Here is a 15,667-nt window from a genome sequence, read left to right as displayed (position 1 = left end):
ATACGTGAAGTTAAGACTTAATACGATGAGTTTGCAAATATATATAGTAATCACTTTCCTCCCCTGATAAATTCAGACTTTCCCTTGTTTATTGCTACCTAATAATAAATCAGTGGCTAATTGGTATTTGTGAACCATCAGATTTTGTTGTGGCTAACTCTGGATCAGCTGTCTCAACATAGGGCACTTGCTAAAAAATTGAATCTACAGGGTAACCCTCCCACCCCTGCAAGTCTAACTTTGAATGGGGCCCACCCAGTAAGATTTCATAATTCATTACAGGTCTCAGCCACCTGACGTTGCTGTCACCATGGCTGGATTGCTAGTTTTGATATCATCTGGATCATCCCACTATTTGAACAGTAGTAAGGGAGGACTTTGTGGTATAGACAGAAGGTGGCCTTATGTAGGAACAGGCGGATGAATTCCCCAATAGCTTGTCTTTGGTGTATTGAAATCAGGAGGCTGGCTTACTTCAGACCTGTGTTTGGAAATTTCCGGTTGGTCTGGCGTCATGAATGAGAGAATATGGACTTTGTTAGATAATGATTGCATTTAATGAGCGCTATGCTGATTCTTGGAACAAAGACAGCTTGGCATTTTCCTCATTTTACAGATGGCTCCTGGGACCAGGAGAGGTGGGGTGACTTGCCCAAGCCCAGGTAGTTAGTGGCAGAGTCAGGATCTTTAACCCTCACTGTGCTGTGTTGGTGTCCTCAAGAGAGAATTTCATCATAGAACACTAGAGAACCGATACGTTTTTCAATTAAATTTAGTTTTAAACTAAATATTCCATTTAAGAAAAAACAATAGAGCGGAGCAGGTAGCTGAGAGTGGAGTGGGAATGGGTGAGGGGTCCTGGGGTGGGGTTCGAGCACCCATCACTGAAAGAGCAGAGCAGCGTGTTTGTCAGGAGGCCAATTAAAGCGAAGTCTTCCTGAAATGCTGCCGGGAAAGGGAAAGGTACCTGCTACCCCAGAAACCCACATGCCTGTGTTTGCGTGAAGCAAAAGAAAAGTAGTTTGGCAGCGTGTATCATGGTGTTGACGTACGTACATGTGTCTGATGTCTTCCCAGCAAAATAATCTGCTCTTATTTTCCCTTACAGAGTCAACTGTTCATTTTATTTCAAAATTGGAGCATGTCGTCATGGAGACAGATGCTCTCGGTTGCACAATAAACCGACCTTTAGCCAGGTTTGTTTTTCTTTTTTCTGTTTTCATGTAAATTATCAAAACTTCATGTACTTTACAGAGGCAGTTAATAATTTCCATGTATTACGTAGGATACTTCTTTCTCTAGTGGTTCTATTCTCCATTTGTGTTGGTGAGTTTGTTCTTCTGTTTAAATGAGAATGAGGCAGGGGAGCCACTCCAGGGGGCGGTCCGTGAGACAGGTGCCTCCTCTCACCATTTGGGAAGCTTTTTACGAAGAAGTGGTTAGTGTTTGCGTGTTGGCTGTGCCCGGTCTCTGCCGCCCCGCCACCCCTCGTGCCCCTCCCACAGACGGGTCCCGCGGGGGCGCTGCTTCGGCGCGAACTTAGCGGCTTTTTTGCAGGCAGCAGTAGAAGTAGAGGCCGGGCGGGCTTTGTGCTCTCTGCTCTCCAGGCAGCCGAGAGCGACCGAGCCGTGCACAGGAGGTGCTTGGGCCATTCTCCACAGGGCCAGCTTGCCACGCACTCAGGGCTTCTCCAGCAGTCCTGGGTGCACCCCCTCTTTCAGAACCCCAGGCGAGGGGAGAGCAGTGACGACATGTCATAGAAACATTAAAAATGGCACTTAACCTTAGAAGATGGACATTGACCTTCAGTTATTTGTCCCCAGTCTATTTGGTCAGTTGAGGGGTGCTGCCTGTTAGCTTGAGCTTAGGTCTGCTGTGAGTTCAGATCAGTCAGAAACTGTGATTTTTGGTAGGTTTTGTCTGTTAATCGAAGAACAGGCAAGGGTTTGCACCCTACAAGTGATCACTGATGAGTTAAAAGGAGAAAGCACCTATAACAGGGACAGAAAACTTCCGCCCATGTTTATCTGAACGTTTGGAATTTGAAAAACTATAGTCTTTCCAGACTGAGGACTTTTGAGCTCCTTTCAACTTAGGGCGAAGTCTGAGGGAGCATCCTCTGAGCCATTGGGTAACTATCGTGTGCAGCCCCCGGAAGCTGCCGGACTCTGCCTTTGAGCCCATGTTGTTCTGTTCACATCTTTTAAACTTCTGACAGAACAGACATTTACGTTTTCCTGTAAGTGTTTAGGAAAATGAGCCAATTGCTATAAGAAAGAGACATTTGTATTTTTTATTTAAGCCCATAGAAAACCCCACAGCGTAATGTGTTTTTAGAAGGAGGGTGATGGCTTCCTTTCCCCATTATTCTGCTGATAATGGCGTGGTTGGTATAACAAGAATCTGTCTTAACTTACAAATATGTCTCTTTGAATTTCAGAATGTCGGAGATCTTGCTTTAAACTTTGTTTATTGCAATTTTTTTTAAGTGCTTTGATTTATGAACTAAATCTCCCCATCTAAGCCGGTGGTCATAGATTGGGCAGTAACCAAATGTCATAAGTGTCCACTGAGTTTTTTTATTTTGGGGGGTTACTTACAGATGTGCCAAGTGTTGGGCTGAGAGGGAAATGATCCTGTCAGGAGAGTTTTCTTTAAGCTATCCAGAGACACTTGGTCTATTTTCTATCTGAATCACTTATTCCCTCAGAATGCTAATGTGAAGTTAATTTGAGTAGTGTGGGTCAAAAAGAGATAGTGATTGCATTAATGTTTGGTGGGGTCAGTTGTATGTGTTTACCTGAGCATCTCGTTCTGATTGGCCTGGTTGGTTGGTTGGTTTCAGGCAATCCTGACCTCCCCCGATTGTAATAGAACTGCATTGCCCCATTTGAGTGAAGTTTCCTTCACTAAACAGCCACTGCCACATGACCTGAGTGAGACCTAAAATGAATTTCTTGTTGAATAATTAAGCTCAGTATAGTCTGTATCAGAGTTGTTAACACGTGCTGGTGATTCCAGTTGAAAATGGAGTCAAGTCAACTTTGGGAAATAGCCGGGCTTAGATAAGTTCACCCAGGGCAGTACTTGATGGCTCGGGGAAGATGCCATGCCCTGCAAGAAGGGTGTGCGTGTGTGCGTGTGTGTGTGCGTGGTCTGGCTGTTGGATGTTCCTCCCCTGGGGTTTCCCCACAGCAGACCTTTGGGGAGTACCCACACAACTTCTTTTCTTGAAGGGTAGCTAGAAATAGAATGACTGCTTTTGTAAAACCACTCACCAAACTACTTTGGACCTATGTTGTTGAGACTGAACATTTATTTTTCTAAATCATGCAGTTTATTCGTTCAGCTTGTAAAGCTCAGTGTGGGTTAAGCTTCTTGCAGTGATGTGGACATTAAGATTCATGTAATATATTAGCCTACTAACTTAAACATGGTTTGTTTTTTCAGACAACTTGATTTTAAGAAGAACGGTACAATGTAAGGTTTCAAGTCTGCCTGATCCAGTTTAAAGCACAAGGGCTAAAAGGATTTTTTTCCCTTAAAAGAAGGATCGGAAAAGAACAGATGTTTAAGCTATTGTATTATGTAAACAGAGGTCCCACCAAGCAAACAGGAATGTGTATAGGTGTCCGTGACAGTCAGGACACCCATTTGGTGCGCCTGTTTCCTGTGAGACCAGACAGCTTGATGGACTGCATACAGTTGACTGACACATTTGGTTTTAAAAAATATAATTTTGTGTGGGGAATATGATTATCATGTGAATTTTTTGACATCTTAGCATCTGCTAGCTTGAAGTATAAGAAAACGTTAGTGTGTTGTTACTTATTTTTCACTAAAACACTCAACGTGGGACTACTGAGAATAACGGCTACAGTTCCTTCTTGGTTGCTGGCTGACTTGACCTAAGTCACTGCTCACACTCTGTTTTCATAATATGATGGTTTGGGTGTGCTCTTCAGAGGACAAGTGTCTGACTTGTGGGAAACAAACAAGCAAGCGTTGAGCCATTTGCAAACAAGTTGTCTCTTTGCAATTGTCTAATACATGCACAGCAGCCAGTAGAATTCCCCTTTTTATTTTTTTTTCCCCGCAGACCATCTTGATTCAAAACATCTATCGTAATCCCCAAAACAGTGCACAGACGGCTGACGGCTCACACTGTAAGTCCCACAGTTGGAGAAATTTTTTTAAAACAATGGTGTTAAAGAGCCCACTCTTAATTGAGACAAATAATGTTGGCTTCTGAGCTGCTGACATAGAGCTGTTGCAAACAGGACAAGGTGCTGGAAGGCCTTGGTACCTACAGCAAGAACCTGATACTTGGCCACGTTCGGGAGGCTGTCGTCAGCAAGGGCGCTGGGGAGGCCTCTTCCCTGGGTTGACGTTTGTTAACAAGAGGGAGGGGGTCTGTCCATGTGACACTTGACAGCTACCAGCCGATCACTGGTCTTTCCAGTGCCTGAACCCCTGGCCTTTATTAAGTTCTTTCTGTAAAGTTACAACTCTTAGGAATATTTAGGAATCAATAAGGTAAGTTGCCCAATAAGTGTGGGTTTTATTTCACCATTACAATTTTTCCTCTAGGAAGTGGAGATTTCATGATATGTAATTATTGTATTTCTCTGCTCCTGTGGTTTTTGTCATCAGTTGATGCAGGCACTTTCTCAGCTCATGAAGTTTTCTGTAATACGGAAGACCATTTTGGTAGTAACGTGCCAAGTTGCTTGCATTCTTACCTGGATTGGAACTTGGCAGTGGGGAATCTTTGCGTCCCGTGAACAGAAATACAATATCAGCATATCATGGGATCTCCGTGACGTCGCAGTGTTAGGGCGCTCCAAGACAGCCACCAGCTAAGAGAAAACATCTCTGCTTCGAAAGAAAATAACTTGCTCTTTTTTCAGCACTGAGTCTTGACTGAAGTGATCGCCACAGGAAACCGGTTAAGTGTTTAAATTTAATTTTCCGTAATATAAAGTTGTTGCGTTTTGTATTTCAGACCATTGCCCTCTTGAACATTTACCGTAACCCTCAAAACTCTTCCCAGTCTGCTGACGGTTTGCGCTGTAAGTTCATACAAGTTCCTTCCCTGGTTCCCTGGGCTTGCGTGTCAGAGCTCAGTGTCCGCTCCACCTGGTCTGCCGCTGTAGTGTCAAGGACGGCCTTTCACTAGACATGCCCAGAGCTTTTGTCCCACTGACCCCATGGAAGCCTCTGAGATTGGAACTCCTGCCCACTTAAGAAATGAAAAATGACCGGAAAGGATACCCTCCCTGTACCGTAGTTTGGAGCTGCTGCTCTTCCTTTACCTTGACCGTCATCCTAGGGGAGAGTATACTTGGAATTAAATGTGCAGTTACATCCTTCCCCTCTTAAGAGCAACAGTATTTGAAAGTTTCTCTCACGTTAAGAAACAAATTGTTCTGAAGTTATTTTTGAGGTTTTGTGTATTAGACTTTTTCTTAAACTCCATTCTGGAGCTCATGCCTTAATTGTGAGAGCATTGTTCCGAGAGCGTTTCCCAAATGAGGGTCCTCCGAGTTGCACGGACTCCCCTGAGTTTTCCTCAGCGCCAGCCCTGTGCCGACTCAGTCTTTAATCAGAGTCCTTTGTGTAGCTGTCTGCAGCTGCAGGGGCTAGCTTACTACGTGTGGGGAAGAGAAGGTGTGCTTGGCAGGGAAACGGGGCTAAACTGGGCATTTAGAGTAGATATGGCCCATTTCTTCCTGTTTTGGGAAGTAATTAAGTTACAAACGTTGTGTTTCCTGAGGGGTAGTTTTTTGAGAACAGGATCCATATTAGTATCACTGGAAATTTCAGAAAGCTAAAATTTAAATTTTATGGCTCTTGAGCCATGGAATCGATGTCTTCATCTGGATAAATTGAAACGAACATCCTGGACTCCTCTGTTAAAATCAAGGGGTCCGAACCAAACAGCCTCTCATTCACCAGTTTGTTTTGAAGCTGCAAAAGTTCATAGAAGGTGCTGTCCGCAGATGCCCCTGGATAGCCACAGATCTAAGTCCAACGCACCCTTGGCCCACAGCCCCTCAGCTTATAGGGCGATCTACACTGAGTGGAACGGTCCCGGCAGCATTGCCCACTCGGGCTGGCCCCAGACGGGGGGGCCTCCCAGTTGTGCCCGTGTGAGTGCACGGGCCTGTGGGGGAGGGGCTTGTGAGGTTCTCCTGCCGAGACACCGTGTCTCTCCGCGCTGGTCCTGACCGGGTAGCAGAGCGTCCGTGCCCCTGAGTCTGCTGATAACAGGATTTACTTGGTAGCCCTTGTTTTAAAATACTTGGTTTTGCTTTGTTTTCTTAAAGAAACAAGATCAGTAGGTGGAGGGAAATGCTTACATATGGACTTATTAAATAATTTTCCTAACAACCCTGCCCTGGGGTGAAACGAATGAGGGGTTGGTGATCGAGTAACAACAGTGAATCACTCTTTGCCCTGACCGTTTACCTGGGGGCTGGGGACTGTGGATGCTTCGTTGACAAAACAGTGTTGGGTTAGATTTCTGCGTGTCTTCACCTGCGGCTCAGTGCTCGTGTCGTGCGTACGCTACAGAGTAAGAGGTCAGCTGTACCAGGTATCCGGATCATGGGGTCCAGATGCGACAAATTAAATGAAATTCCGATTCTTCGATTTAGGAAGAAACCCATTTAAGCTGATGAACCCGCAACAGACACTTCGAGTAAATTTCAACCAGTCAGGTTCATCAGTTCCCCTAAATTTACAACTTTTTAACATACCCTTTCATCTGTAGAATTAGGAATCCCAGTTTAAGAGTGTTTCTGTGAGAAAACTGGGTATTTTCAGGTGGTGTTCTATAAAATCTGTTGAGTCATGTAGATGACTTTGCAGTTACCAGTTTCTTAATCACTCATCTCTGTTCTGCCCGAGTCATTTGGTTAACTGAAAATTTTTAAGCGGAGTGTAGAAGGTAAAATAGGCCCACTATGGAGCATTTTCACACCGCACTTTACAGAAGTTACTAGGATACAATACTGTTCTCCAGTGAGAGAATAGAATTATCATGAGTACAACAGCACTTGAACCACCAGCAGAGCCTGATTCTCAACACTGCTAGCACTTTGAGCATGCAAATATCTTTTGTCCTCATTTTTTTTCTGATGTGAGAAGGGAATGTAAACATTAAAATCTGCCTTTTGGAATAGGCTTCTCTTCTCCCGACTAGCTACTCTGTTGTTTAGAGCCTGATTTCTACCCAGGGAAGGAGGCTATGTTCACGATAGCTTTTAAATTGGACTGGGCCGTCAAGAGGAGTAGTTGTTGCCTAATGCATTCAAGAGGTTTCGGGTTCTAAAGCAAGCTGGATTCCTGGAAATTCAAAAATAACTAAAATGCAGGAATCCCCCCCCCCCTCCCCGCTCCCATGCATTAGAAAGAAATTTAAACCATTCTCAGAATCCAAAGATTAAAGTTCTTGTCCCTAAAGAGAAGGTTTCCCAGAGAGCTAGGAAACTGCTCCCGGGCGGCCCAGTGGATAGATCCAAGCGCCTTGGCTCCAGCACCCTCACTGGGGTGCGCCCGGTGAGGCCAGGGAGTGTGGTCATGGAAGGGGGCAGTTGAACTTTAAGCTGGCCCAGCCTTGAAGCCACTCAGCCTTTGTAGGCTCCCTGATCTAGCTGTGTGGAACACTGCTTTATTGACATGCCAGCTTTGTGATTTCTCAGATGTAGGTTAAGAGAATTCTAGAATTTGAAGGGTAACATTTGGTAGAGAGAATGATAATGAGAAAAGTCTGTCCACACAGCGGACATGGTTTCACTTAGTGCATGTGAATTATGAAGAATAAACTTGATGGAAATAGTTCCAGAATATAAAATAAGAATGCTTTCTTCAGCAAAGCATCGTAACTTTCCCTTTATTCAGAGGCATTCGAAGTACTGTAATTAAACTTGGTAATTATCCTACTGAGTCTTTATTTATGGTCATTTGGGTTTTAATCGCATCAGAAAGAATTTTATAATAGCATTGTGTGGCTGCTAATCTGTAAAAGAAATTAGTCAGGAACATTAGCTCTTAATCACTTACCCTGATTTCAACTTCTTTTATTTTAGCCTAATAAAGAGGAAAAAATCAGTGTGATTCCTTGGCCTCTATTTTAAATCGTGAAAGGAAGAAAATTTTCATTTAAAAAAATTTCTTGAGGGTAAACTTTTTCCTTACGCTTTCTGAAAACATGGCCCTTTGATGCTGATTAAAACTTGTTGTGATTTTAATAGCCAGAATTGAGACTGTCGTAGGGGCATTTAAAAACCTCACCACACTTTAAAATTTTAACAATTGGCTGTCACGCAGTATCTTCAGTGCTCCAGTAGAATGCAGCTCTGTCGTGTTTCCTCTCTAGATAATCTAATGTGTGTTACGGTAGCAGTTTGAGGTAAACGCAGAGTTCTCTTGGATAAGGTTCCCTCTCTAACCAGCAAGATTTCTGTTGTTCACAGGCGCTGTGAGTGACGTCGAGATGCAGGAACACTATGACGAATTTTTTGAGGTGAGATACTATTGGAAAGGGATAGACCTGTTTGCCTTTTCTGTCTGGAAGGCATTAAATTTTTTTCCTCATTAATAGATACGCTTAAATAGGAGTTGTGTTCAGGTGCTCCTTTATCTTTAATGTGTCGTGAGCCTTAAACCCCTGTCCTCCCTGCAGGAGGTTTTTACAGAAATGGAGGAGAAGTACGGGGAAGTGGAGGAGATGAATGTCTGCGATAACCTCGGAGACCACCTGGTCGGGAACGTGTACGTCAAGGTGAGGGCAGTGTGGCAGGTGGGGGGGTCCCCTCACTGATGGGGGCTGCGGAGTGAAGACCCCGTGCCTCCGGGTTTGGGCTGCGAACCTGGAAGCTCTGAGCGCTTACTCCTAGTCGTGGATTTTAATGCGCTTCGGCGGTTGCTGGCTGGAGCCCGGGTGTGGCAGCGGCCTGGGGGTGCGGGAGGGAGGGACACCGGGGTCCCCGGCTGCTCCTCCCTGTCGGGATCTCCGCAGCTGTTGCTGACGGGCTGTCTGGACACAGGAGAAGTTGGTTTACATGTGTGGCTGCTGCTTCCCATTTTTTTAAACCTCCGTGGCCTACACAAATCATTGCATTTGCTCTTTTAACCGTAGGAATTTGAAAGCCAAGATCACGTGTATCTGTTACGATTTGGGGCCATCACGAAATTAAGTGATCTGATCGCAAATAAAGGATGGTCTGTTTTTTAATGTGCTGTGCAACATCGTTCCACTTTATTTTACCCTGTGACTACGTAACTTGTGTTTGGACCGGTCACGGGAGGTCTTTCTGGGGAAAGCGCGGGCCGCAGGCATCTCCGCTTCACCTTTGCAGTTTCGCCGTGAGGAAGATGCGGAAAAGGCCGTGATCGACTTGAACAACCGCTGGTTTAACGGGCAGCCCATCCACGCGGAGCTCTCCCCGGTGACTGACTTCCGAGAGGCGTGCTGCCGCCAGTACGAGATGGGGTAGGTGCCGGGGTAGGCGCGGGGCGCCGGGGGCCGGGCTGGCGTGGGGGGGGGGGGGGGGGGAGCGGCGCGCCACATGTGGGCTCTGCTTCCCTGCAGGGAGTGCACGCGAGGCGGCTTCTGCAACTTCATGCACCTGAAGCCCATTTCCAGAGAGCTTCGGCGGGAGCTGTACGGGCGCCGGCGCAAGAAGTGAGTACTTCCGCGGCCTTCCGCACTCTCCGGCCTTGCTGCCGTGCACCTGCTCGAGGAAAGCGTGGCCTGGGTGTGAGAGTCACTGTTGGGGACGTAGGATGTATTTTAGGGCACGAAGTATACTTTTCAAAGAATGTCCCGTGCACACGTTGTCCTGCGAGCCCTCGGTACCTGGGTGAGGGGACGGAGGGGCGGGAACCGTGGGCTCTTGAGCGCGGGGGTTTACTCCCTCAGACTGCGGCACTGCGCGTGCTGAGGGTTTCCTCGGGGGGCTCCTGCTTCGTGTTGGTTTGCTTTGCGGGGAGGGACCACGAGCAGAATCGGGCAGAGTCTGTGTGTCCGGGCCTGGTGTCGAAGTGCAGCCTGAGCCTGAGCCCGGATGTCAGGAGAGGGCCCCTTGTCCTGCCTGGCTTGCGCTCTGACCCCAGGGCTCTCGCCCCTCTCCTCTCAGACGTGGACCGGGAGATGCACCCATTGTTTGGTGATTGTTCCCTCGTCAACGGAGCACAGGAGGGCGTGCGAGCGGCGGGGCCGGGGGAGGCTGCGCGTCAGGGGCACTGTGGTGGTTCCACAGTCCCCGCCCCGGAAGCACAGGCCACGGGGGGTGACCTGCCCGGCTGTCCCGCCAAGCCCCGCTTCTTCGCCGACAGGGGAGCACGTCTGTGGTGTGGGTGCGCAGTGCCCTGGGAGTGATCGCCCTTTGCTCGTGCCGTCCACCGGCCAGGGTGCGGCGGTCGGAAGGTGGTCGCTGTGGGGCTTTGTGGCGGGCTTTGCGGCGGGTGCCACAGTTTTGTTTCTTCTTCTTGATTGCAGGCATAGATCGAGGTCCCGGTCCCGGGAGCGTCGCTCTCGGTCTAGAGACCGTGGCCGTGGTGGCGGCGGCGGTGGCGGCGGCGGTGGCGGGGGACGGGAGCGTGACAGGAGGCGGTCGAGAGACCGTGAACGATCTGGGCGATTCTGAGCCATGCCGTTTTTACCGTATGTCTGCTAGACAGTGTTGTAGTTGATTGACCAAACCAGTTCATAACGGGAATTTTTTTTAAAAAACAACAAAAAAAAACAAAGATGGGTTTCTGAATAAAATTTGTAGTGATACAGTACCTTTGGTGTAACTTACTTCCCGTGCAAAGTCTCTGACTCTCTCTCCCTTTGCAGCTGTGCAGTCATCCGTCCCAGAGGCGAAGATCAATAGCCTTCCGAGACTTGGGTACAAGCGAAACCATGGTTTCAAACTTAGGGTTGTGAGGCCAAAACCCAGCCCCCCGCTAAGGGAAGAATCACCTGGGGAACGGTCAGACCTGTTACCAGTTACCTACGTGTTAACCAGCAGTCGGGCATTTCCCCTCCGAGGCTCCGAGGGAGCGTGCCATGGGGGGCCGGGGGGCCACGTGGGCACTCACGGGGGGGCCGTTGGGTCGGATGCCGTCCACGGCCCCGTCCGTGTCCCACCTCTGTTACCTGCGAGTTTCCTTATCTGCCCGCAGAGCCGCCGTGCACCCGTGAAGCGGGAGCGCTGCCCAAAACCTGGCTGTGCCCAGAGCTGCAGGGGGGCCCCTGGCCCCATTGCTGTGTGTCGTCATAGCCGCTGGCTCGGCCCCGGACAGCTGCAGGGACGTCGCGCGGACTCCCTGCGGCGCAGGGCGGCGGCCCGTGTGCCATGGTGCGCCGGTGACGGCTTCCCGCCTGCTCCAGGCCCGCGCACGCCCTGCTCGGGGCCCCTTGTCCCCAGTGGAGACCACGTCCCCCGGCACGCCGCAGCGTGGTTCCCAGGGACGGCCCCTGCCAGTGTCGGTCCCAGTTGTGGGAGGGGGTGCCCTAGGGACCCCGGGGGGGGGTGTGGGAGGAGATCCTACTTGGCCAGGGTTGGGGTTTTTTTGGTTTTTTGTTTCTTCACGAACATCCATTTTTATGTAATTAGAATCTTTTAAGATTTATTTGTCGAAGAGAGCACAAGCAGGGGGAAGAGCAGAGGGAGAAGCAGACTCCCCCCGCGGAGCAGGGAGCCCGATGCCAGACTCCGTCCCAGGACCCCGGGATCATGACCTGAGTCGAAGGCAGACGCTTAACGACTGAGCCACCCAGGCGCCCCGTAATGAAATTTTTTAAAAGTGATTCTAGGGCGCCTGGGTGGCTCAGTTGATTAAGCGACTGCCTTCGGCTCAGGTCCTGGGACCGAGTCTCGCATCGGGCTCCCTGCTCAGCAGAGAGCCCGCTTCCCCTCCCTCTGCCCGCCGCTTCCCCTGCCTATGTGCTCGCGCACGTGCGCTTTCTTGCCGTCAAATAACAATCTTAAAAAATAATAAAATAATTTTTAAAAAGTGATTCTAATGGAACATGAGTTGTGTTGGTCCCGAAACAGTGTGTACGTGTGGTGACAGGCAGATGCTGGGGGCCTGAATTGGTGGCAGTTTTGAGCTGGCGAGCTAGGAGGTCTTGTCTCCACCCTCCCAAGCGTCCGTACCAATACTTCAGTTTTTCTCCCCAAGTTTGGTCGAAGTTGAGATTGTTGGGTAATTTCCACCGTATCTGAAGGGAGGGAACGTGGCAAACATTTTCCTTTGTATTTCTTAAGATTAGAATCCCCTTTTCCTGTGAAAGTTCCTGTTAAAACGTACACGAAAATCCCACCAAAAGTGCCTTTTTTTTTTTTTTTTTAAGATTTATTTAGAGCGGGGAGGAGGGGTGGAGGCAGAGGGAGGGAGGATCTCGAGCAGACTTCTGCCCAGCACGGCGCCGGACGCAGGGCTCGATCTCATGACCCTGAGATGACAGCCTTGAGCCGAAACCCAGAGTCGGTCACTTAACCAGTGGCCCCCCCCCGGGCGCCTCCAATAAACATCACCACTGACATTGCCGGAAGAAAGACGAGCTTACAGAGTGAACCAGGGCCCTGCACCACCCCTCCTGCCGCACCTGCGAGGGCCTGGGGTAGGAGAACAGAGGGGCCGGCCGCCGGCTCGTGGGAAGCCACCCAGCACAGAGGCACGAGCAGCCTCCCACGCCCCGGGCCCGTGCAGATCTCTGTGCAAAAGGAAAGAGCCACGTGAAGTCTTTGCGATTTGTAATGAGCTCAGGCCCAGGGAATATCACTAAAAGGTTTCTTGTCCTGAATATCATGCGCTGCGTCTTCAGACCGAAACCGAACGGAGAGTGAGGGCAGCAGGTGAGCTCCGCTCTTACGGAGGGCTCCCCAAAACTCGCCAGTTGACTGTCTACCTGAAGCCTGTGCTTGGCTTGCTGTTGGGACACGGGGGGCCTGACAGAAGCTGATGGTGTGCACAGGTGTATAGTAGATAAAATCGCTGGAACCATTTCACACGGGGGTGGACAGGGTCACCTCCACCTGCAAATTGGTGAAAATTCACTTCTTTTGAATGAGCTCCTGTTGGAGAAAGGTGGGTGACGGGATTGCAGCATCTAAACTGAGCGGTTCATTACCCCTTTCTCACCATTCAGGACCCCTTGTTTCCCGAAGGGATAGAACTGCAGATGATTTCTGAAAAATAAAAGTCTTGGCTCATAGCACAAACAGAGTGGTATCACACGTTCACTTCCGGAGCCTTTGTAACGGACGGTCAGGCTGTCACGCGGGGCGTGTAGGGGTGACCCTGGTGGGGTGTCACGCGGGGCGTGCAGGGGGACCCCGGCAGGGCTTCACACGGCGTCACTTCAGCTCGGCGCTTCCCAGATGCAGGGGTCTTTCCAAAGGAACAAGATCAACAACGAGAGTCTCAACTTCTGATTTGTTAGGTGGGACTGTTTAAATTGCTCCGGTCAAATTTCACTATTATTTCATGAAGGAAAGCTTTTTATGTATTTATTTTGAAGATTTTGTTTGACAGAGCACAAGCAGGGGCAGTGGCAGGCAGAGGGAGAAGCAGGCTCCCCACTGAGCAGGGAGCTGGACATGGGGCTCGATCCCAGGACCCCGGGATCATGACCTGAGCCGAAGGCAGACGCTTAACCAACGGAGCCACCCAGGCAGGCAGCCCAGAAGGAGCTTTTTAAGTGTTCGTTATGGACGTTTCTAAACCTGCGGAGACGTCGAGACGGTCAGGGGGGCCCCAGATGCTTTACGTTTGCGTCCCTAACCTGCAGACTTTGCCAGGACAGTCTCAGGAAAGGCCAGGCCTCGGAGAGGCTCCACCCTGCACAACTCCCACAGGGCCTTGTGTCCGATTTTCCTGGGCCCGGGGCTCGGCAGCCAGAGGCTCCGCCAGCACCATCCGTGTGGGCATGTCAACGTGAGCAAACAGGAATAAATGCCTCGTTGGCACTTAGAACGTTCAGCTGCCATCTCGGGGCGAGACAAGCAAGGGCTCGACCCTTGAGAAATGGACGCTCGGACGGAAGAGGTGGGCCAGGGCACTTGCTCCGAGAAGTGCTCGGGGCAGACGAGTCCGTCCCGGGCCGCGCGGCTGAGACCCTAAAGGCTGGAGGTGGGAGACAGGCGGGGTCACCGAAGTCCAGTCCCGGTCCTTGCCAGGCACGGAGATTCGGAGGAGCCCGAACACGGCCACGAGGAAGGGACCTCGTTGGATCGGGCTCCGTCCCCGGTGACCCACACAACCTTTTGAGACTCGAGGAAACCGCTTTGGTTGGCTGTGACCCCACTGTCCCAGGCAAGCGGCAGGACAGTGCAGCCAGGGAGTGTCAGCAGCAAGAGGAAGGCGGCCGCTTCCCCGGGCCGTCTGATGAGCAGTGCGGCCGCGACCCGGGAAGGACACCTCTTCCCCCGAAACGCCCAGTGTCTCACGCCCCATTGACCCAATTCGGCGCGACTTAATTTTCATGAGAAAATGAACAGCTTCCAGGCTCTTTCTATGAAATGAGTATGAAAACTGATAAAACCTCACAAAAATGGGACAGACAAGCCAACTGCAAGGGAGTTTCGGTTCTGAATATGGATATGAACCCCTGAAATAAACTGGCAGACAGCGTCTGGCAGCCCTTTAAAATAAATACGCCGCCGGGGGCTGGCTGCCCAGTGGGTAGATCATGCGACTGGTGATCCCAAGGCCGTGGTGTTCTGGGGGAGCTGCACGACGCGTTCAGCAAAGTACCGCCAACAAGTAGGAAGAGCTGAAGGAGCAGCAGGGCCGCCAGCCCCGGGACGGGCCCTCCCCGCCGCAGAGCCCTCCTCGGAGACCGCTCCGCACCTGCGGCCGCCGTGTTCCTGCAATGCCCGTAAGCTTCGTGAAGCGTTGCAGTTTTACCAGCTTTTAAATTTTATAGAAGCGGCATCTTTATGTATACCTTGGCTTGCTCCTGCTAGGCTTCTTCACGACATCCTGTATGTTTTGCACACAGCTGCCTTGAAATTTGCAGCTTGAGGTCCGCCCGCGGCAAGAAAGGAGGGAGAAAGGAGCAGAGCCGTGCCGCCCACCTTACCAGCTGGAAGAACAGGAGGGCGCCTCCGGGCAGAGGGAACAGCGGTGGGCAACTCCCCGAGGCAAGGAGCGGCCCGGGTGCACCAGGATCCCCCTGGGGTAAACGCACCTCTGACGCTCTGGCTCACTTCCCAGTCACCCACGTGTGCCCCGAGGGCCACTGCCGTTCCTCCGCTGTGGTCCTCGCTGGGGACCGACCGGCAGGGGGCAGCCCCTACTGGGATGGAGCGGTGCCAGCCTGTAGGCCCGGAGCCCGAGGGGCCCCTTGCTGGCTCCGCGGGGGCCCCCCTTCCTTCCGCACGCAGCTGCTCGGGACTGGGCTGGGGGTGGGGGCACCGACGGGGGTCGTGGGGCGCGAGCAGCATCTCACGCAGCGCGATCAAGGACAGCATGCCCGAAGGGGGTGGGGGGACATCTCCCAGGGCCGCGGGGGCTGAGGAAGAGCCTGGACGCTTTGTGTTGAGGTGGCGTCCCACTGCCGTATGGACAATAGACTGAGGCCGGAGGCGGGCAGCCGGCGCAGAAGCTGTGGCTTGAGTGGCAGCGGGGGCGGCTCGGGTGGGCGGCGGGGGGGGGGGGGGGG

At 50.9% G+C, this 15,667-nt stretch overlaps 1 protein-coding gene across 4 annotated transcripts; it reads left to right on the top strand.

Moving 5' to 3' along the window:
* The first annotated feature begins 1,089 nt into the window (after positions 1–1,089).
* On the top strand, positions 1,090–10,794 carry U2AF1 (U2 small nuclear RNA auxiliary factor 1). 4 transcript variants are annotated; one of them, XM_073887113.1, is made up of 8 exons: positions 1,091–1,196; positions 4,100–4,166; positions 5,006–5,072; positions 8,481–8,530; positions 8,690–8,788; positions 9,366–9,499; positions 9,599–9,691; positions 10,508–10,794. In XM_073887113.1, exons 4-8 carry the CDS (start codon positions 8,501–8,503, stop codon positions 10,653–10,655), a joined length of 504 nt encoding a protein of 167 aa, XP_073743214.1. In that variant the 5' UTR covers positions 1,091–1,196; positions 4,100–4,166; positions 5,006–5,072; positions 8,481–8,500; the 3' UTR covers positions 10,656–10,794. The 4 variants fall into 4 exon arrangements, with proteins under 4 accessions (XP_025719257.1, XP_073743214.1, XP_025719256.1 ...); XM_025863471.2 differs by lacking the exon at positions 4,100–4,166; XM_073887114.1 differs by lacking the exon at positions 5,006–5,072.
* The last annotated feature ends 4,873 nt before the right edge of the window (positions 10,795–15,667 follow it).

Source organism: Callorhinus ursinus, unplaced genomic scaffold (genome assembly GCF_003265705.2).
Source record: "Callorhinus ursinus isolate GAN/ISIS: 27379988/994484 unplaced genomic scaffold, GSC_fseal_2.0 scaffold75, whole genome shotgun sequence".
In the NCBI taxonomy this organism is placed as follows: Eukaryota; Metazoa; Chordata; class Mammalia; order Carnivora; family Otariidae; genus Callorhinus; species Callorhinus ursinus.
The sequence above is the reverse complement of the archived record's forward strand: the minus strand, read 5'-3'. Positions and strand labels throughout refer to the sequence as shown.

Bases quoted from the DNA above. Each gene is read 5' to 3' on its own strand.
- U2AF1 (XM_025863472.2), top strand. From the start codon at position 8,501: ATGCAGGAACACTATGACGAATTTTTTGAG. The intron at 8,531-8,689 runs GTGAGATACTAT...TCCTCCCTGCAG, and splicing joins ACTATGACGAATTTTTTGAG to GAGGTTTTTACAGAAATGGA. The intron at 9,500-9,598 runs GTAGGTGCCGGG...GCTTCCCTGCAG, and splicing joins TGCCGCCAGTACGAGATGGG to GGAGTGCACGCGAGGCGGCT.